This window comes from Mustela lutreola, chromosome 1, assembly GCF_030435805.1.
Source record: "Mustela lutreola isolate mMusLut2 chromosome 1, mMusLut2.pri, whole genome shotgun sequence".
NCBI lineage: Eukaryota > Metazoa > Chordata > Mammalia > Carnivora > Mustelidae > Mustela > Mustela lutreola.
Window position 1 is genome coordinate 288,612,964 of NC_081290.1, and position 18,847 is coordinate 288,631,810.

Below are 18,847 nucleotides of genomic sequence, written 5' to 3' on the forward strand. Positions count from 1 at the left end.
GGAACAGCAGAGGAGGGGGCCCAAGGAGGCACGGATGGGCAGACACATGTGGAGAAGGAGAAGGAAGTGTCAGCTTCTATTTTTACCCCCCCCCCCCCCCACAGCGGGCACATTCCTGACGGGCTGAGGAGGGCTGACAGGACGGACTGGGTGGCCCAGGGCTCTCAACCAGCCCTAGCCTGGGGCTCTGACGCCCCCAGCTCAGCCGCCCGCCCTCTGCGGCGTCGGGGGCATGTGTCTCTCGCCGCAGCCCACCTGCTCCTCCGTCAGAGCGCGTGGCCCGAGGGCCCGGGTCTCCCGTGGGGTGGAGGGCTCTGCACGTCCTCGGCCAGGCGTCTGTCAGGTCCGAGCCCTGCTTAGTGCCCAGACCTGGGGCGTGCGGCACAGACGGGCTCGAGAAGTTACGGTCCAGGCAGGAGCTCGAGCACTGAGGGTCCTCGTCGCCCCAGGGGCTGGTCCTCCCCAAGGCCAGGGCCATACGTCTGCCCTCAGCCTGGGAGCTCCCCGTCTGGGGGTCCAGACCGTGAGGGCCTCTGGCCCCACAGCCAAGCTCCACGAGCTGCTCACCGCACGGTCGGCTCTGTGCTGGGTGGGGGGGCTGGCTTTTCTTTTCTTTTCTTTTTTTTTTTTTTTAAAAGATTTTATTTACTTGAGAGGGAGACAGTGAGAGACAACATGAGCGAGGAGAAGGTCAGAGGGAGACGCAGACTCCCCGTGGAGCTGGGAGCCCGATGCAGGACTTGATCCCGGGACTCCAGGATCATGACCTGAGCTGAAGGCAGTGGCTTAACCAACTGAGCCACCCAGGCGCCCCGGGGCTGGCTTTTCTGTCCGTGGGACTCCACGTGGCACCTTCCGTCCTCGGGACTCTAGGTGGCACCGTCCGGCTGGCAGACATCTTGCCCGGGCCTCGGATGGTCCCCTTGCTTGCCCCTCAGCGAGGGAAACCGAGAGAAGGGCCACAGCCGTCGGGTACCTCCTTCTAGACCTGAGGGCTCCGGGCAAGGGGCTGCCGAGCACGGACAGTGGGGTCCACGGCACAGCTTGGTCCAGGGCAACAGCTGGTGACCCAGCACCTGGGACAGGGTGAACCCTGGGGAGACACAACCGAGGCCCCTGCCCTCTGGAGGCTTCGAGTCAGGGACGACAGCCTGGTGGGCAGGAGACTCATGCCCCAGCCCCAGCTCCGCACGGCCCGTGGTCCTTGGAGCCTTCTGGAAGGGTCCCACTAGCACCCCATACAGTCCCCCCAAACTGGGGATAAGGCCACAGGGACCCAAGACAGGACAGGCATACCTACAGCCATACAGCGAGGGGACACAGAGACCCTCTCCCACCTGCCCCCGAGGCCCGAGCTGCTGGGGACGGCCCTACCCTCCTTCTCTGAGTGCTGTTCCCTCCACCTGTCCTGGTCCTTGGACCAGCAAGATCTTGGAGGGTCACACGCCCTTGACCCTTGGCCAACTCTGCCCAGTGGGACCATCCGCAGAGTCCCTCCAGGGAAGCCCCCGCGGTAGCTCCTGCGGGCTCGCCGTGACAGCCTCCTCCCCATGGTGGGGCTTTCACTGGCTCTTGTTGCTCTGCTCGGAGACCTGAGCACAGCCCCCGAACCTATACACACAGACAGATGTGGGCACACATGTGAGGACAGCACATCCTGGAGCATTTGGCCTTGTCTGTAGGCCCTGCTGGAGTCTGGCCCGGGGGGCCCTGCGTGCACCCAGCGCCGCTCAGCCCACGGATGCCCGACTCCTGGGAGCTGCTGGCTGCCCTGTTGCTGGGGCCCGTGGTTCTTAGCAGCTGCACCTGCGGTGGCCCTGCCCGAACCCTGCAGTGGCCCTGCTCGGCCAGCAGAGGAGGGTGGCTGCCCGCTTAGTGGCCTTGGCCCCTGGCAGGTGCTCTCCCGTGAATGGGCGAGCCAGGGAGCGGGCGCTGAGGTCAGAGGAATCGCACAGGTTTTATTTTGGGCATCCGTGACCTCCTCCTCGGGGCACCAGGCCCGTGGTGCAGCGGGACAGTATTGAGCCGGCACTGCTGGACAGGCCGCAGGCCTCTGAGAGCCTTCGACAGGTAATCCACACCCCGGTCCACCGGGCCCGGCCCAGTCTGCATGGGCGGAGAGGGCCGGGCCCTGCTCTGGGGCCGGAGGGGGTCTGGAGGCCGGGGGTGGAAGCAAGGGGTAGGGGTGGCCCAGCCCTGGTTGGAGCGGAGGACTGATCTCCACCCCAGAAAGGTGTTGGCTAGGGGGACCTCGGGGAAAGCTTGGCCCAGGGATGGTGGGGTGCGGGCTTCTGAAGCCAGCAAAGCTGTTGAGGCCGCAGAGCAGGGTGGAGGCTGTGACGAGAGGCGGTGCCCCAAATATCTTGGCTCCGGCTGTCTTCAGAGGTGACCCCGGCGGGAGTGGGAGAGATCAGGGCCCCCCACAGTCTGGGTCCTGGCCCCAGTTTGCATGGATGGGGGTGGCGGGGCCCAAGGGAAATTGAATGGGTTCTGGGCGCCCTCGCTGGTGCCAGCACCACCAGCTTGGGCTCTGCCAGGCCCCAGATAGAAGCTGCTGACACAGCACTTTGGGGACACTTCCCCAGCCCTGGGCACTTGCCACCCCACACACCCTGGTGCTCCTTCAAGACCTGTAGAGGACAGGTTGGCTCCTATGTCAGGGGCAGAGGAGTGGTGGGGCGGACGGGGCTCTCAGGCAGGCAGGACACCCCAGGCCAGGGACCCCTTGGGCAGAGACCATTCCGATCCTGGGGACCCTTTAGTGGGTCGGCCCTGTCCCAAAGTCTCTGGGAGGTGGCGGCTCCATCGCGAACGCGGCGGGGTCAGCGGTGCTCAGAGGCATCAAGCCCTGGGTCTTCATCCTCAGGGCGCTGGGCAGGTTGAGCGGGGCCCGCATGGGTCAGGGCTGCGTGGCTGGCACCATCTGCCACCTGCCTCCCGTCCCGTGCTGTCATCCACTCCGGTCCCTGCTCTGTGTCCAGCCCTGGACCTTTCATGGTCAACTCTGCTGCTGCCCTTGTCCCATCCAGCTGGGTGAGAAGGGAGAGTGGTGTGTCCCCTGGGGGAAGACCCCCCCCCCCCCAGAGTAGTCTCTGAGGTGGGCTCTGGTGGGACGCGACGGCCGTGGACCGCAGAGTCCGAACCGTCCGGACTTGGACCTATTTACCCCGTCCTCGGGGAGGCCGGCGGATTGCGACCCAAAGACCTCAACAAATGGACATTCGAGCAGAGCCAGGCCTAGAATGCCAGAGGTGTAGCCCTCCTGCCCTTCGAATGGGTTCCCCAGATGGTGAGGGCGTCAGGGCTCAGGAATGGGAGCGCGGCCTCCAGCCTGTCTCCCCCTTCACACTCTGGTCCACTCGCGACCACCCGACCATTTGTTCCCACGCACCCGTTCTCACCTTCACTGGCTGCCTCCCTCCCTTCCGCTGTCCGTCCAGGCAGCGTCCGGCACACTCACGACCAGCACGCTCACCCCACCCCCCAGCTGCTGTCCACCCGCTATTTATTCATTTTGTCTTTCTATTTACACATCAGCCCATCTACCCTCCTCCCCTCAGCCCTTCACCCGCCTACCCACCCACTCACTTACCCACCCAGCCGCCCATCCTCCGTCGTCCATCATCCATCATCCAACCACCATCCAACCACCATCCAACCACCATCCAACCACCATCCAACCACCATCCAACCACCATCCAACCACCATCCATCCACCATCCAACCACCATCCAACCACCATCCAACCATCTACCCATCATCCTTCCATCCAGCCATCTTTCCACTGGTCCATCTACCCACCCTTCCAACTCTCATCCATTCTCCACTGCTTCACCCATCATACATCTGTCCATCCATCCATCCATCCATCCACCCACCCATCTCCACTCTCCCATTGTCCACCACCTACGTCTGTCCATCCACGAAATCTTCACTGAGCAGCACCCCGGGGCCAGGATAGGGAATAACCCCAAGGGGGGGTGTTCTTTTGGGAGGGGGGCACGGTCTAGGGACAAAGACCAGAAACGCACACTGTTTCAAGCACAGTAAAGTTTAATCAGGCCAGTCAAGGCGGGAAGCATCACAGGTGCTCTGGGAGAGGAGGACCGGATCTCAACCGTCATGAGCCCCGCACTTAAGCCACCATACACCTCGGATCCCAGAGTCAAACACTGCCGAAGGCAGGGACAGGACAGGGTGTCGGAACCTGGAGGCCGGAGGCCTGGGTGCTACCACTGTCCAGGGTGGGTGGGGAGGGCTCCGCGACTGGGCTGACACTGTCCCTCCCCCAGTTAGTGAACACAGAATGAGCGTCTGGCACACACGAGGGCTTTATTGCACTGGGAGGAGGAGGCTGCAAGCAGGGGCTGGGGGCTGGCTGGGCCCGAGCGTGTGGTGCAGGAGGTGCTGTCTCTTGACCTGGAGATCCCCCGGCAGGTGCTCTCTCTCGGCCCATCCTGGGCCTTCCTTGGGAACCCTTGGCCTCTGTGACGGGTGGCTCCTTGGGTCAATCACCAGTGACAGTCCCTTTCCTGCCCCTGCCACGAGAGGCACAGTGGGCGTCAGAGAGCGGGAGGGGGGAGAGGTCAGGGGGTCGAGGAGCGGAGAGGTGGCGATTGGAGTGGGTGATGGAGGGGGCGGGCAGGCCAAGCGGGCCATGGCAGCAGCTCCCGCGGCAGGGCCGGGGTGGGCTTTGGGCTGGACTCCCCCCACCGAGCATGGAGGTTGCTGCCAAGAGGTACCAGTGGTCTCAGGAGAGCTGCAGCACAGGGGCGTGCGGGCGCACGAGGCTGCGGTCTAGGGAGGGGCGACCTGCCCAGCCCTCTGTGCCACCAGCCTGGCCCCGCCGGCCACCTGGGCCCGCCTACGCTCCCCCCTCCGCCCGGCAGCAGCCTCCCTCTTCCGGCTGCCAAAACGCTGTGTCTGCTCCCACCTGGGAAGCTTGCCTCCCCGACGCTGGGCCTCTGTGGGACTCAGGGTGGAGGGGGTTCTGCCCATCGCCTGCCCGCCCGCCGGCCACACAGCCCCAGAGTGGACCCTGGCGCTCCCGCGGTTCCTGGGGTCCTGGGCCCCCAGAAGCAGGCACAGCAAAGAGTAAGCCCCAGGCAGATCTGCGCTCGCCTGACAGAGCCCCACAGGGCGGCCGCTCCAGGCTCCTTCCCCCCACGAACAGGCGGCCTCCGGCTTGGCCCAGACGCCATCTGTCAATGTCCTCGCAAGCACGTGGTGCCCAGAAACCAGGGCGGGCGGCTTGGCCAGGACCACCCCAGCCAGGATGTCTGCGGGAATATCCCATTTAGCGTAGCTCAGCGAAAATTGCTCCCACCTCCCGGCCAATCTACCTCTGATGATGCAGCCTCTGGCCGCCGCCCTCGCCGCTGGCTCGCAGTGGACGAGCCTGTGGTCTGACCGGCGACGGCGCGGCGCCCCTCACGCGTCTGCGGGCAGGCGCTCTTCCTGCCCTGGCCGGCTGCCGGCCCAGCGCGTGCCTCCCCTTGGAGCGCGCCCGCAGGCCCCACGGCCCAGCCTGTGCACCGGGGGGCATCCTCGCCCGTCACCCGCTGAGGGCCCCAGGCCTCTGTGGACGGCCTTCTAAGTCAGCATGAGGGGCAGCCGCCCCACAGAGTCGCTGACGCCGACGGATTTGCTAGGGACACCCCCAGCGGGTGCCAAGTGGTCGGAAAGCAGAGCCCCCGACGGTCAGGCGGGGAACCCCTGAACCTCCGGGCCTCCCACATAATGGGGGAGCCACGTGCCCCTTGCGGGAGGGGTGCTGGCCGTGGGGAGGGCGAGCCTGACGGCTGCCTCTCTCCTCCCCAGGGTGTGCCGATGCTCATCGTGGCTGGCCTGTGCCCCCAGGGGCCCTCTGGACCCCCACCGCCCCTGCTGCCCAAGCCGGGGAAGGACAATGTGCGTCTGCAGAAGCTTCTGAGGAAAGCTGCCCGAAAGAAGATGACGGGGGCCGGGCCTCCCGTGCCACTGGGCGCTTTCCGCACCTCCCTGTCCCCCGTGAGCGAGGCCAGCCACGACCAGGAGCCCACGGCCCCGTGCCCCACGGAGGCCCCACCTCCCACAGAGGCCTCGCGCCCCGTGGCTGCCCGGCCATGCTCTGCCCGCAGCTCCGTCATCCACCACGTGGCATCACCTCTGCAGAAATCCCCGCTCCCCTTCAGCTTGGTGCAGCGCAGGAGCCTGGCCGCTCACTTCAAGGCCACAGGGCCCCAGCTTGCAGCCCCAGCTCCAGCCCCCTCCCGGCCCCCCAGCGGCCTCACACAGGTCTCGGCCCCCACGGCAGGGGTCACCCACGTCAGCCACTTGCACATCCGGCTAGTGCCATCCCCACAGGCCAGGACCCCTGAGCCCCAGCAGATGGCCCCCAATGGAGGGCATGGGGGGCAGGACCGAGACACAGTCCCGTGCCCTCCCGGGGCCCAGCCCCTGGTTCCTGTGGCCCACATCCGCCCGCTGCCCACTGAGGCAGCCAGTCCCTGGCCTGAGGAGCCCCCCGCACCCAGGCCGCCCCCGGGCTCTGAGGTCTCGGGGCCCAGAGAGGCCAGCACTCAGGTTGTGCTGCCTGTTGCCCCTACCTCCTGTTCCTGGGGACCCTCGCCCCACGATCCTGCCCCCGAGGGCCCTGCTGTGGAACCCTTGGAGGGTCTCCCTGCATCGGGGCCTGCCGCTGAGGCCGAGCTGGGCTCCGGACCCCGTGGGGCCTCACCCCCCGTCCCACTGTCAGGCCCGCACCCGTGCCCTGTCCCCAGGGTGGCTCCCAAGCCCCAGCTCAGCGGCTGGATGCACCTCAAGAAGCAGCTGGTGGAGGAGGCGGAGGCACCCCTATTGCTGGGGCCGGAGCAGAGCCCGGAGTGCAGGGAGCAGGCGGTGACAGCCCCCGTGGGCCCAGCGTCCCGGCCCCCGGCCTCCCGGGCCTCCAGGATGTGGGACGCGGTGCTGTATCGTATGTCGGTGGCCAAGACCCAAAGCGGCCCGGCTGGGTCCGAGGACAGGGCTGGTGCCCTGGCTGGCCTGGGCCGCCTGCCTTTCCTGTGCAGGCCGCGGTTCAACGCCCGGAAGCTGCAGGAGGCGGCCACCCGGCCCCCTCCCACCGTCCGCCCCGTCCTGGACCTGAGCCCCAAGCCCAAGAACTTCAACCGGACGGCGGCCGGCTGGAGGCTCCAGTGATTGGCCCGGGGGGCCCCAGGGTCCAGGACCATGGTGCGGACTGAAGAGGGACAGGGGGTCCAGGGGGAGGCCACGGCCCCTGAAGAGGACACTGGGGCCGGACGGACGCTGGTAGCCAGGAGGGGGCAGGGCGGGTAGGTGGCCTGAAGGAGAGCAGAGGAAGGGCGATGAGGTTGGGGGCGGGGGGGAGGGGGAGGGGTCCGTGTGGGGCAGAGTGTGGGGGCTGGCGGGGGAAAGGCTCCTGTGAGAAGGAAAGCGTACCATGCCGTGCGGGGGTGGGGTCGAACCGCGTGGCCGGCCCTAGGCTTGGGCCTGGGGCAAACAGGGGCTCCCGAGGGGCTGCAGGCAGGCGGGGAGGGTCTCTGAGCCTGACATGATCTCTGAGGCTCGTCAGGGCGGGGAGGATTCTGGGGCGAGCTCCGCGGCGCCCCCCGCCCCCCACCCACCGCCGAAGTCTGGGGACAGATTGACATTTGCTGTGCAGAGTGGGACCGGTCGGGGGAGTCAGCCGTCGGTGGGCACCAGGAGCTGAGGCAGGGGCTCCGCATTTCAGGGAGCCAGACCCCAGGCCTTCTGGTGCCCCCTCGGATTCTCTCACCGAGGGGCCAACGCATGAGCGGGCTGCTGGGAGGTGGGGGACGGTCTCACCGTCAGTCAGGAGCCAGCTTCGCTGGCCAGGGGAGGAGGGTGCCCTCAGGGCTGGGGCAGGAGAACACCCCAGCGGGGTGGGTGGCGCCGTGAAGGAGACCCCAGGCCTCCGGCAGCTTTCAGGCCCTGGTGTGCAGCCAGGGCGAGGGTCAGGGCCCCGATGGGGCCAGCAGTGATGGGAGAGGGCCATGGAGGTGACTGGGAGCAGGACACAGAAAGGGAACCCGCAGCCAGTAGGCGGCCCGCTGTGTCACCCGAGGTGTGATGGGAACTGTCCGTGGACCCCGAGACTCGGGCCACTAATAAAGTGTGTCTCATTGTGGCACTGGGCCGAATTGCTTCACCAGGGGATGGGCGGGGGGTGGAGACTCGAGTGGACCCCCATCAGGGGAGTGAGACCAAGGTTCTTGCTCCTTGAAGACCCAGACCCAACTCCCAGGACATTCCCGTGAGTGGCCAGGATGAGCTCACCGGCCTTCCGGAAGGAGGTCCGAGCTCCCCTGCAGCGCGGAGCTGGAAAAAGCTGAAGCCGGCTGCGGGAGAGCAGCATCTGCGTAAGATGCGGCTTGGTTTGGGGAGTCTGCACGGTGGAGAGACGGAGCCACGCCCGGGTTCCGGGGAGCTCTGAGGCTGCCCTGGCAGCTTGTAACACGCGGGCCCTGTCCACGCCACCACGTTCCCACACATGACGCTTTGTGCTAGGGCCACTGCCCGGGACTTACCAGGAAGGGCCGCCTAGGGCCCCGAGCCCTCGTCCACGAGCACCTTCTCATACTTCCCGTGTCCAGTGGCCACGAACTTGTACCTCTTTCCAGATGGGGTGCTCTGCTGGGGAAGGAGGAGCAAAGGTGAGAGCCGCAGAAGGGCCACGATGTTGCCTCTGGGGAGCCCTCCGGGTGCACCAAGGACGGCTCCTCTTTGCTCTCGACTGCCGGACCTGCGGTCCCTCTGTCAGGCACGTTTGCACACTACCTTCATTGTTGATGGTGTCTTGGAGCCTCCTTTCTGCTCCCAGAGGCTTTTCTTGCTCATGTCTCCAGCTACAATATCCTGGGGGCACAGGAAGGACATGTCACAGGTGCAGACCCTACACCACAGAGAACTCTCTCTCCTTACCAGACTGGGGCCTAGGCGAAGACGGCCCCGTCCACCTGCCCTGGGCCAACCCATTGTCCCGCATGACCTTCCACTCTGGGGCCAGCCCAGTGACGGCCACCCCACAAACGTCCCAGTGCTCCCCACACTTCAGCCTGGATGGTCTCACACTCGCCTTGCCGAGGGGTAAGCCTCGCCCCGGGATGAGCCCTACCTTGCAGGAGGGGGCCTTGGTCGTGGACTGGGCCTGCACCTCTCCCGTCTCCCACCGGCTCTTGGTGCTGGCCACGGCCATGCTGGGCAGCTCGATGGAGGGCTGGCGCACTAGCCTGGAGGCCCGGCCGGCGGTCTGCGGAGCAGAAGGAGCCTGCGTGAGTGAGCGGCCGCAGGAGCCGCGTCAGCGAGGCCCGCGTGAGACCGTCCGACAGACAGACGATTCCCTCCACGTCTTTGCGTCTCTGCCGGGGCGCCTTCCCCGCGAAGGGCTGGAGCAGAGTGCTGGGACGAAACGGGCACGGTCCTCCACTCGGTGTCCTTGGGAAACAGCCTCTCAACCCGAAGAGCACAGGGGACGCGGGGCAGTCGGGACAGAGAGGGAGCTGCCACGCCGGGCTGGAGGAGCCAGGTCGGGTGGAGGGTGTGGGTGTGGGCGGGAGAGAAGAGCGCTGCGCGGTGGGGCGCGGGGACCGGAGTGACGGCGGCTGAGGGAGGGGGCACGGCTGGACACGAGAGTATAGGCTGGGGCGCCTGGTGGCTCAGGCGGTGAGGTGTGCCTGCAGCCCAGGTCAGGGTGTCCGAGTCCTGGGTGAGCCCCCGAGTCGGGCTCCCTGCCCAGCGGGCGTCGGCCTCTGCTTCTCCCTCGGCCCCTGCCCCCACTCATCCACTCCCTCATTCACTCTCTTTCCCCCAAGGAAATCAGTAAAATCTTTTTTTTTTTTTAAAAGAATATAGGTTGGATGAGTGGGCGTTGGCTGGCTGGAGGGCTGCAGGCTGGCTGGACGGGGGGGCGGGGGGGGCGTTCGCGTCGGAGGGCGCAGGTTGGACGGAGGAGCCCTGGCCGGCCCACGGGCACTGGCTGGTGGGTGTTGGTTGAATGGAGGCGCATTGTTTGGATGAAGGGGTCGTGACTGGGTGGAGGGGTCCCAGCTGGACGGAGAGGTCCTGGACAGAGGGTCTCGGTTGGATGGCACCATGGTGTGTGGACGGAAGAAGGACCCAGCAGAAAAGGCGAGGCCTCAGCGTACCTCGACGGCCTGAGTGTACTGCTCCAGCCGCTCGTCGATCTTGGAGATGGGCAGGGCTGCCTGGGACTTCTTCACGCTGTTACTGGAGGGCGGGAGGAGGGTCACGCCCCATGCTCGCTCCCTTGGCGGGTGCAGCCCACCCCTCAGGCCCCTGGATCTCTGGCCCCCAGACCCCTCTCTTCAACCCTCTCCTGGGGAGCCCCGAGTCCTAGTCTGGAAAACAGCAGACACACCTCTTCTTGATGGCGCGGTTCAGGGACTCGGTTCTGTCGATGAGCTGGAGAGAGCGAGCAGAGACGTGAGCCGTCAGCCAGAGCCCCCCCCCCCCCCCCCCCCCCGCACTGCCCCCGTGGCTCCTGTCCACCAGTCCAGCCTTCCACGGATTCATTTCTCAGGGTTGGGCTGAGTGCTGGGCTTGGGGGAATAGCGCAGGAAGGGCAGGATGTGCTCCCTATTCCTGGAGGTGACGTGTGGCTGCCTCTCTGGGGCTGCCATTCGGTCGTGATTCTGGGAAAGAGAAGGCAGCAGGCTCTGGGCCTTGACCTACTTTGGTGCTGGGGCTCAGGGGAGGTGAGCTCTGTTCGGTAGCGTCCTCCAAGGCCAGGGGGCTGGGTGTCCTGGGCTGCTGGCTATTGTGGTGCTAGAAAGAGAGCATCTGAGGTTACACGATGAGTGCACCCCCTTTGCACCCCTCCTGCCCCATCCAGGACTTGTTGGAGCAAACACTTTCCCCTCCCTGGGCCCCAGGCCCGTTCCAGCCCTGACATGCTCTGGTTCTCAAACTCTCCGCAGTTCTCACTTGATCCCCGGGTCAGTGAGGCCCTCCACCCTCCTAGAATGTGGGTGCTAGAGTCTGGGGAGTGGGGGCGGGTCCCACTCGAAGCCAGACCAGCAAGGCTAGCAGAACACGCAGTCAGCAGAGACCCTGCCCGGGGCTCGGACAGCGCCCACCCCCGGTGGAACCACCACCTGCTCTTCTGTCTCTCCAGCGTCTCCTGGCCCCAGGCTGCCCTGGACAGTCCCCTCCGGGCTCCTGGACTGGGTCTCCTCTGCTCCCGGCCTTGCCTGGAGCTCGGAGCTGGGGCTCAGACGCAGCTCCTCCAGGCAGACGCTGGCCGGGCTCTGCTCGTCTCCATCCTGGCTCCCGCAGGTGTGCTGGTGGGGCCTGGGGAGGTAGAGGAAGGCCCACGGAAGGTCATTCAGTTGCTTGCCTCAAGGCCCTTCCTATTTCCAAACCTCAGTTTCTCATCTGAAAGACGAGGGCAGTCGGCCCGGTTGAGGGCCAAGGCGTCCTGACCCCAGCCTCCCTGGGGAAAGGGGTCCGAGGACCTCCGAGCCAGCCCCCATCCCTGCTGGCTCTGACCGGGGGCCGCCCACCACCCACACTCTGAGGCCAGACCCAGTCTCCAGGCTTTCCAGGTAGGACCCAGTCCAGGTCGTGCTTGTCTGTGTCCGTCCGGCCGGCCTCGGCCCCCACTTGTTCCTGCCCTGCTCTGAGAGGAGGGCAAGTAGGCCCAGGAGGGGGCAGGGTCTGTGGGTGGTTTGGGGGCTGCTCCGCTGGAGGACAAGGCGCGTGTAGAGGCCACAGCAAGGCTCGTGGCCCCGAGGAGAGGGGCGGCCTGCACTGGCCATGCCTGCTGGCAGCCAGCGTGGCTCTGCAGTTGAGCAGGACCGAACCTAGGTAAGATGGGAATTTCTCGTAGTTTCCATGATTTCACGCCCCTTGGTGCCGGGGCCGCCCAGACCCACCGCCCAAGGTGGGTGGGTCCCAGCCAGTGGCCAGCACACAGAGGGCCCATTCAGCGGCTGCGGGTCCGGGACGAGGCCGGTGTGGGGCAGGAGGAGGCCTGCTTGGGAGCACGAGGGTCCGACCGAAGAGCCAAAGTGCCCCCTGCTGTTGGGAACAGCCGCGGCCTGTGGCTGCCGGGAGAGAGGAGGGAGCCCGCGGGGCTGAGCCCCCAGACTCGTGCACAGGCCAGCCCTGCTGACCCCAGACCCATCCTAGAAATGCAGAGTGGGCACTGACTCCCAAAGGCAGATGGGGGAAACTGAGGCCCAGAGGGGGCGCTGGCAGGCAGGGGGCCGGCCAGGACCAGGGCCCCAGCAAAGCCGCTGGCTCCTGGGGTGTGGGAGCTGGCTTACAGGGTGAAGAAGGGGTGGTGGGACCACCGGAGGGGTGCTAGCTGGAGCTCGAGCCTCCCGAGGGGCCGTGAAGGGCCGCGAGGTGACCCGGAGAGGGGAGTGGCGTGGGTCTGGAGACACTCCAGGTGCGGGGCGCCTGCCCCCCAAGCCTGAGGTCCCTGAGCAGAGCTGGCACCCTATCCACGGCTCGGTGTGGGGCGCCCTCAGACCCCTGAGCTGAGGCGGGGGTGAGGCTCCGGGAGCAGCCCCCCATCCCATTCCTGGGCCCCCGGGGGCGCCTCGGCCCCCGGCCCCGCCGGCCCCGTTCAGACCAGCAAACACGTCTGCACATCTGGAAAGCTTGTCCCTCCCGGCCGGCTCACAGGCCCGCACATCTGGAAATACCTGCTCCCCTCCGTGGGAATGGAGATCAGCCAGCCCCGAGGGAGGAAGGGGTGCAGGGCCTCCATTACGTCAGCGGCCGCACATGTGTGCTGATGTGGCGACACCCCGGCCGGGGCTGCAGCTGGTCTGGACGGGGCCCAGGGGCCCTGGGGAGCCCAGGAATGAGATTCCCTCCCAGCCCTCCCCGCGGCCCCTCGGCCCGCCGCCCCTCGGCCCGCCGCCCGCCGTCTCGCTCTCTTCCTCCCTTCCTCCTGCCGCCGCTCCGGGCCGCTTTGCGGGGCCGCGGCGGGTTCTCAGGCGCGGGTCGGGGGCTCGGAGAGAGCCCCTGTCTGGCAGCCCCGCCTGCAGACGTCGGCCGGCACTTGCCTGTCTTCTTCCTCTTGCGGGCCCTCTGGATTCTCGCCCCAAGGGGCCTCCCCAGCCCCCCGGTGCTGCTGCTGCTGCTGCTGCTGCTGCTCAGGCTTCTGGGACCAGTCGCTGAAACCCTCATCCTCATCCGGTTCCGGAGCCTCTGCGGGCTTCAGGCTGAGGCTGAAAGAGTGGCACAGGGCACCCGCCACCCCGCTCAGAGCCGGGCCGCCAGGGCCACAGACATGCTACCCACATTCCTCCTCTCTTCCTCAGACCCCGGCTCCAGGGCTGGGAGGCCCTGTCTGCCGAGGCAGCACCCCACGGCTGGGCTGAGCCTCCTCATGGTCAGAGAGTCCCTGAGGGCAGGACTGTGTCTCCCTCAGAGTTTGGAGCTGCCTGGGGCCAAGGTTGTGTCTCACCCTATTAAACCGGGGCCCCCCAAGAACAGGCTCTGTCTCTTTCATGAGTCTAAGGTTCCCCAAGAGCTGGGCTGGGCCTCCCCATCAGTCCAGGGTTCCCTGAGAGCTGGGCTGTGCTTCCTCCATCAGTCTGGGGCCTTCTGAGACCTGGGCTGTGCCTCTCCTATCAGTCTGGGGTCCCCTGAGAGGTGAGCTATGTTTCTCCCCTTAGTCTAGGGCCTGTTAAGACCTGGGCTGTGCCTCCCCCATTAGTCTAGGGTCCCCCGAGAGCTAGGCAATGCTTCCTCCATCAGTTCAGTGTTCCCCCAGGGCTGGGGCGTATCTCCCCATCCGTCTAGGGCCTCTGAAGACTGAGCTGTGCCTCCTTCATCAGTCAAGCGTCCCCTGAGAGCTGGGCTGTGCCTTCCCCATTGGTCTAATGTCCTCTGAGAGCTGGGGTGTGCCTCCACCATTAGTTTAGGGCCTTCTGAGAACTGAGCTATGCCTCCCCCATTGGTCTAGGGTCTCTTGAGAGCTGGGCTGTGTTCCTCCATCAGCCTAGGGTCTTCTGAGAATGGACTATGCCTCCCCCATTAGTCTAGGGTCCCCTGAGAGCTGGGCTATGCTTCCTCCACCAGTCCAGGGCTCCCTAAGAGCTGGCCTGTGCTCCCCTCAAAATCTAGAGCCTTCTGAGAACTGGGCTATGACTCCCCCATCCGTTTAGGGTCCCCTGAGAGCTGGACTATGTTTCTCCCCTCAGTCTAGGGTCTCTCAAGAGATGAGTTATGGCTCCCTCATCAGTCTAAGGCCCCCCAAGAGCTGGGCTGTGCTCCCCCAATTGCTGAGCCATGCCCCGTCTGTCACCCTAGGGTCCCCGTGTGTGGGGTTGTCTCCCTCTGCCCCCTCAGCTGTGCCCCCAGGGCTCTGGTGACTTGCTCCTTCCCCAGGAAGCCCATGCACCCCGTGCCCCCAGGCAGGCCTTGGATCGGGTGCTAGTGGGCTCCCCCTCCACCCCCAGCCCCTGCCATCTAGATGGAGGCCCCGGCTGGAGGGGCCATGACCGCCGCGGCACCCCACCCTGCCCGGAGCTGCTGACTCGGAGAAAATGGAACAAAACAGCGGCGGGAGGAAGGGGGGCATTATTGTAAAAACAGCCCAGCCCGGCCGCGGAGGCCTCCTGGGCCCAGGGAGGAAACGAGCAGGCCTGCGGCCCGCCAAGTTGGACGTGGCCTCCATGAGTCACCGGCAGCGGGGAGCTTGGGCGGGGGGCTCTGGGGCCAGGGCCGCGCAGCTGGGGTCAGTGTCGGTCCAAGCAGGGGCCAGGACGGCGCGGGGCGGCCAGAGCCTGAGTCAGCGCTCTGGGAGGCTGGCTGGGAGGGGTGGCCGCACGTGAGTCCGGCCGGCCGGCCAGCCAGCAGGCTCTGCTGGCGCTGGGGGCTGTGGGGACCCCCACCCTGAGAACTCTACCTACTCCTGCCTCTGCTGCTGGGCTGAGCTCCTGCGTGGTCTCTCCTACTCTGGGACCCCTCGCCCAGGGCCTGACTGCCAGCACACCCCTCTGCCCGGGGTTATGGGGCCGGGCTGGGCAAGCAGCTTACAGGGTCTCCTGCTCAGGCAGCTGGGGGGCCCGGCTGCCCCCGTCCTTGTCCTGGGCCCGCAGCTTGCTGTCCCTCTCCCGACGGCGCCGCTCCCGGGCAGCCTCTTCCTCATCTTCCACGCTCCACTGAGTGGTGAGCCTGGGGGACACCGAGAGACGGTCATACCGCAGCCTGCGCCCTCCCGCTGCAGTCCCAGCAGGCCTCGTGTCCGGGCCTCGGTTTCCTTGTGCATAGAGCGGACGTCACGGGAGCTGGTCACCGAGGTGCCCTCAGGGCCCCGGGGGAGCTCCCAGGGCTCTCCAGGCCTGGGGATGGAGGGGCTCCAGGGTCCAGCCAGGCCTGCAGCAACCTCTGGGTCCCCTCCACCAGCTGGGCTTCCTTGGCCCACCCAGAGCCGGGCCACAGAGGGCATGGGGAGAGGCGGCGGGAGGTGTCAGGGGCCTACCTGATCTGGGGGTCCAGCCACAGCCCATCAAGTACGGCCAGGCTGGGCTGGGGTCAGGTCCGGGGTAGACCTGGTGAGGCAGCTGCCTCCCAAGCCAACACCTCCCCCCCAGCTGGGGTGCTCCCTCCTGCTCCCCAGGGATCCGGTGTGTTGGAAGAAGGCAGCCCCCCAAGAGGGCCCAAGACCTGCAGAAGAGGCTGCATCCAGCCCCAGCCTGACCCCTCTCTGAGCTGTTTCACAGACGAGGATCTGAGACCCCCTGCAGAGCCCCTCGCTCAGTGCACATTGACCCCACAGCTTCTCAGGGTCCCTCCCTTGGGGCCTCACAAGGTGGGCCTGGGACCGGGGGCCCATGGCCCATTTCCCCTGACCCTGGCCCGGTAGGTCTCAGACTATTGGTGTCCGGCGGGGTGGGGGGGCGAGCAGACACCCCAGGCCTTGGCCACCGACATGGCCCTGCCTCCCCCAATTCCCCTGGACCCCGGGAGGGGAGTCCTGGTCTTTGCTTCTGCAGGGGTCCCACTGCCCCAGGCCGGGGTCTCCGGTCCTTCCTGCTGGTGTCCGCTGCCTGACCCCGCAGCCCTCTCCTTCGGAGCCTCCACCCTTGGCCAGGCTGGCCGGCTCCATGGTCTCGGCAGCCCTGCTGGCCGTGATCTAACCTCCCTTCAGTCCTCCCAGAGCCTCCCAGACAAAAGCCAGGCCCCATGCAGCCCCCGCTCTGCACCCCCCCACCGTGGCAGCCCCCAGGGACCTCAGCCGTGCTCAGACCTCAGCACCCGCGTCCGCCTACCCTCACTCCTCCGCGGTGTCATCGACCCCCCCCCCCCAGGGCCCCAGCGAGCCCTTCCTGGCCCGCACCCGGCTCCCATCCTGCTCGGAAGCCCCAGGGCCATGGAGCGCTCGGGCTGTTGGGGACCTGGGCTCTGGGGTCCTTCCCCGCCATTCACACCCACGGGCCCTCCTGGTGGAGGGTGGGAGCCCATGTGCCGCGGGAGTCGGTGCTGGATCCCAGCCGTGGGCCAGAGCATGGGTCCCCCAACCTTCTTGTGGGGTGGCCCCTGGGGACAACCCAGGAGGAATTCCCGGCCGTTCCTGTCGGGACTGGCCATCTTGTTCCCCTCGATCCCGTGTCCCAGCTGCACACGCCCGTGGCCGCATCTGTGTTGGGACGTTGTCGCGTCCCAGCCCATGGACGGTGCACAGGTGCGCACACGTGGGCTCAGGTGGGGCGTGGGTGGCCCGAGGCTGGAGCCAGAGCCTCAGGTCCCCCTCAGGCCTGCTGTCTGGAACTCCCATAGGGCCTCTCCCCAACATGGCCATAGCTCCTGCTCCCCAGACCCTCCCACTAGATCTGAGTGCAAAACCCAATGTGTCCCGTCACTCCTGACCCAGGCAGGGGCTGAGCCCCCGGGGTCTGCCCTTACGGTGATGGGTCCCGGCCACGAGAGCCCTGTGCGGGCCCACACTCGGCAGGGCCCCATGCACGGGCACGCAGTGCCTGGCTGGGCCTCCCTTGCACACACAGACACACGCATGCACACACACGCAGAGTCCCTCTGTGGGCTCTAGCGCCACTCAGGCCAACGTCGGCACCCACGCCCGCCCTCCGTGCGTGGCCCCGAACACCCCCCGGCACACAGGCGGGCGTCCCTCTGCACACGCAGACGCGGAAGTGGGAACAAGGTGAGGGCAAATGCGCAGGCCCAGCCCCCCTGCCCAGCCCCCCTGCCCAGCCCCCCTGCCCAGCCCCCCTGCCCAGCCCCCCTGCCCAGCACCCTGCCCAGCACCCCTGCCAGCGCCTTGACAGCGGCCCAGGAGGGAGACCCAGAGCAGCATCCCGGGGAGGTGGCCCCCCCGAGGGTCACCCTTCATGGCCTGCCACTGGCATGGGGTCCCCAGGCGCCCACAGGCAGGAGCATGGGGGGAGCAGAGACGGGGTGCGGGGCAGGGGTCTTCTGCTGTCTCCCCAAAGCCCCGCGCGGGGAGACCCAGCGGCCTGAGGACAGGGAGCCCTCCCCCTCCTCCCTCCCGCCAGCCCCAGGATGTGAGTCATGCAGCCCCTCCTGTGAGCCCCTCACTGTTCCGCAGCTGGGCTCCGTTCTGGAAACTGAGAGGGGGCGGCTCTCCTGGGGTGGGGTGGGGGCCTCTGGCCTGGGAAAGGCGCCCCCCTTCCCCGGCCAGCAGCCCAGACCCCTTGGCAGGCTCCGCGGAGCTGTCAGGATGCCGGCCATGGCCGCCCCCCTCCCCGCCCCGTGGCCCCTGGCTCGGCCTGAGCGCAGCTGTAAGGGATTTGGTGTTCCTTAGCAAATGCAATTAGGCTGTTTCCTGTGTCTGTTCTGGCTCTCATGCGGCCATCGGTTCAGCCCCGGGGCCGTGGAGCGCGGTCCTGCATCGGGGTCCGCCACGGGGCCTCGCCACATCCGGGGCAGCAGTGTGGGCAGACCCCAACGGGCCCCGGGAAGGCTCAGAGCTCCCCATCCTCGGTCGGGGAGGGACCCCCAGCCCAGGGTCTGCCCCTGCTGGCCATGTCCACTGTCTCCCAGCCCCGACTCGAGGTGCCAGCCCCCTCTCTCCTCTGCAGCACCCCCTCGTGGTTCCCCCCGCCCCGGCCGGGTCGGATGATGGGGGATAGGGTCTGAGCCAGCCTGGCCAGCTGTCCTGCCCCCGTCCCCCTGCCCTGGTGGGCTCCGTCCCTGCTTGACTCTGCCCCCTGCAGGCGGCTTTGGGGCACCCACCTGTCTCTGGTGCCCAAAGCCGGGCTCAGAGTCATGGGGAGAGCTTGGGGGCTGGGCTTGGGGGCCAGGCAGGGCACCTGACTTAGGAGAATTCTTCTTTTAGGCTTGCAGGGGACCCTCTTGGCTACAGGGGACCTGAACACAGTGGTTGAGAGCTGCCCGAGAGGCCTGGGGAGTGGGACCAGACACCCCGCCAGGAGCAGGGAACACAGGTCTCCCCGCAGACCACCAAGGTCTCTGTCCCCCCATGCCCTGCCTCCCTACTGTCTCCCGGGGTGGACACTTGCAGAGCGACTGGTCCTCCAAGTGACCACAGAGCCCATGAGGGAAGGCACAGTGTGGGGAAGAAGGAGCCCACGGAGAGGCCTTCTTAGTGTTGGCTTCCGGGGATCCCCAACTACCAGAGAGCCGGTCCCCCAAGGGCAGAGGTCAGTGGCCCCGTCAGGGAGTTCCGGGGAAGGCAGTGGTGGCTGGGCTACCACGAGGGTGCCCCCAACGGCTCATACAAGGCAGGGTCCTGCCCCAGGCTGTGTGGGAGGGTTCTGTGGGTGTGGCATGGCCTGGGGACCGGCTGTCACGTGTCCTTGCAGAGAGGCACAGGGTGCCCCTGTGGGGGTGAGTCCGGAGT

The 18,847-nt window shown here is 67.0% G+C and overlaps 2 protein-coding genes across 2 annotated transcripts in view; one reads left to right on the forward strand and one right to left on the reverse strand.

Annotated features, from left to right (window-relative positions):
- The first annotated feature begins 1,993 nt into the window (after nucleotides 1-1,993).
- On the forward strand, nucleotides 1,994-8,144 carry PRR33 (proline rich 33). Its single transcript, XM_059151350.1, has 2 exons — nucleotides 1,994-2,070; nucleotides 5,821-8,144. The coding sequence occupies exon 2, from the start codon at nucleotides 5,830-5,832 to the stop codon at nucleotides 7,177-7,179; it is 1,350 nt and encodes a 449-aa protein (XP_059007333.1). The 5' UTR covers nucleotides 1,994-2,070; nucleotides 5,821-5,829; the 3' UTR covers nucleotides 7,180-8,144.
- The window catches only part of LSP1 (lymphocyte specific protein 1), a 35,342-nt gene continuing 20,530 nt past the window's right edge, over nucleotides 4,036-18,847 (reverse strand). Inside the window, exons 2-11 of the mRNA XM_059142477.1 lie at nucleotides 15,040-15,177; nucleotides 12,989-13,223; nucleotides 11,136-11,372; nucleotides 10,714-10,806; nucleotides 10,400-10,443; nucleotides 10,167-10,248; nucleotides 9,137-9,271; nucleotides 8,800-8,877; nucleotides 8,550-8,652; nucleotides 4,036-4,538 (exon numbers count right to left, since the gene is read on the reverse strand). Coding sequence (XP_058998460.1) covers nucleotides 8,563-8,652; nucleotides 8,800-8,877; nucleotides 9,137-9,271; nucleotides 10,167-10,248; nucleotides 10,400-10,443; nucleotides 10,714-10,806; nucleotides 11,136-11,372; nucleotides 12,989-13,223; nucleotides 15,040-15,177 — 1,132 coding nt within the window. The 3' untranslated portion in view covers nucleotides 4,036-4,538; nucleotides 8,550-8,562. The remainder of the gene's footprint in view (nucleotides 4,539-8,549; nucleotides 8,653-8,799; nucleotides 8,878-9,136; nucleotides 9,272-10,166; nucleotides 10,249-10,399; nucleotides 10,444-10,713; nucleotides 10,807-11,135; nucleotides 11,373-12,988; nucleotides 13,224-15,039; nucleotides 15,178-18,847) is intronic.

Coding starts and splice junctions, on each gene's coding strand:
- PRR33 (XM_059151350.1), top strand. CDS start 5,830: ATGCTCATCGTGGCTGGCCTGTGCCCCCAGGGGCCCTCTGGACCCCCA.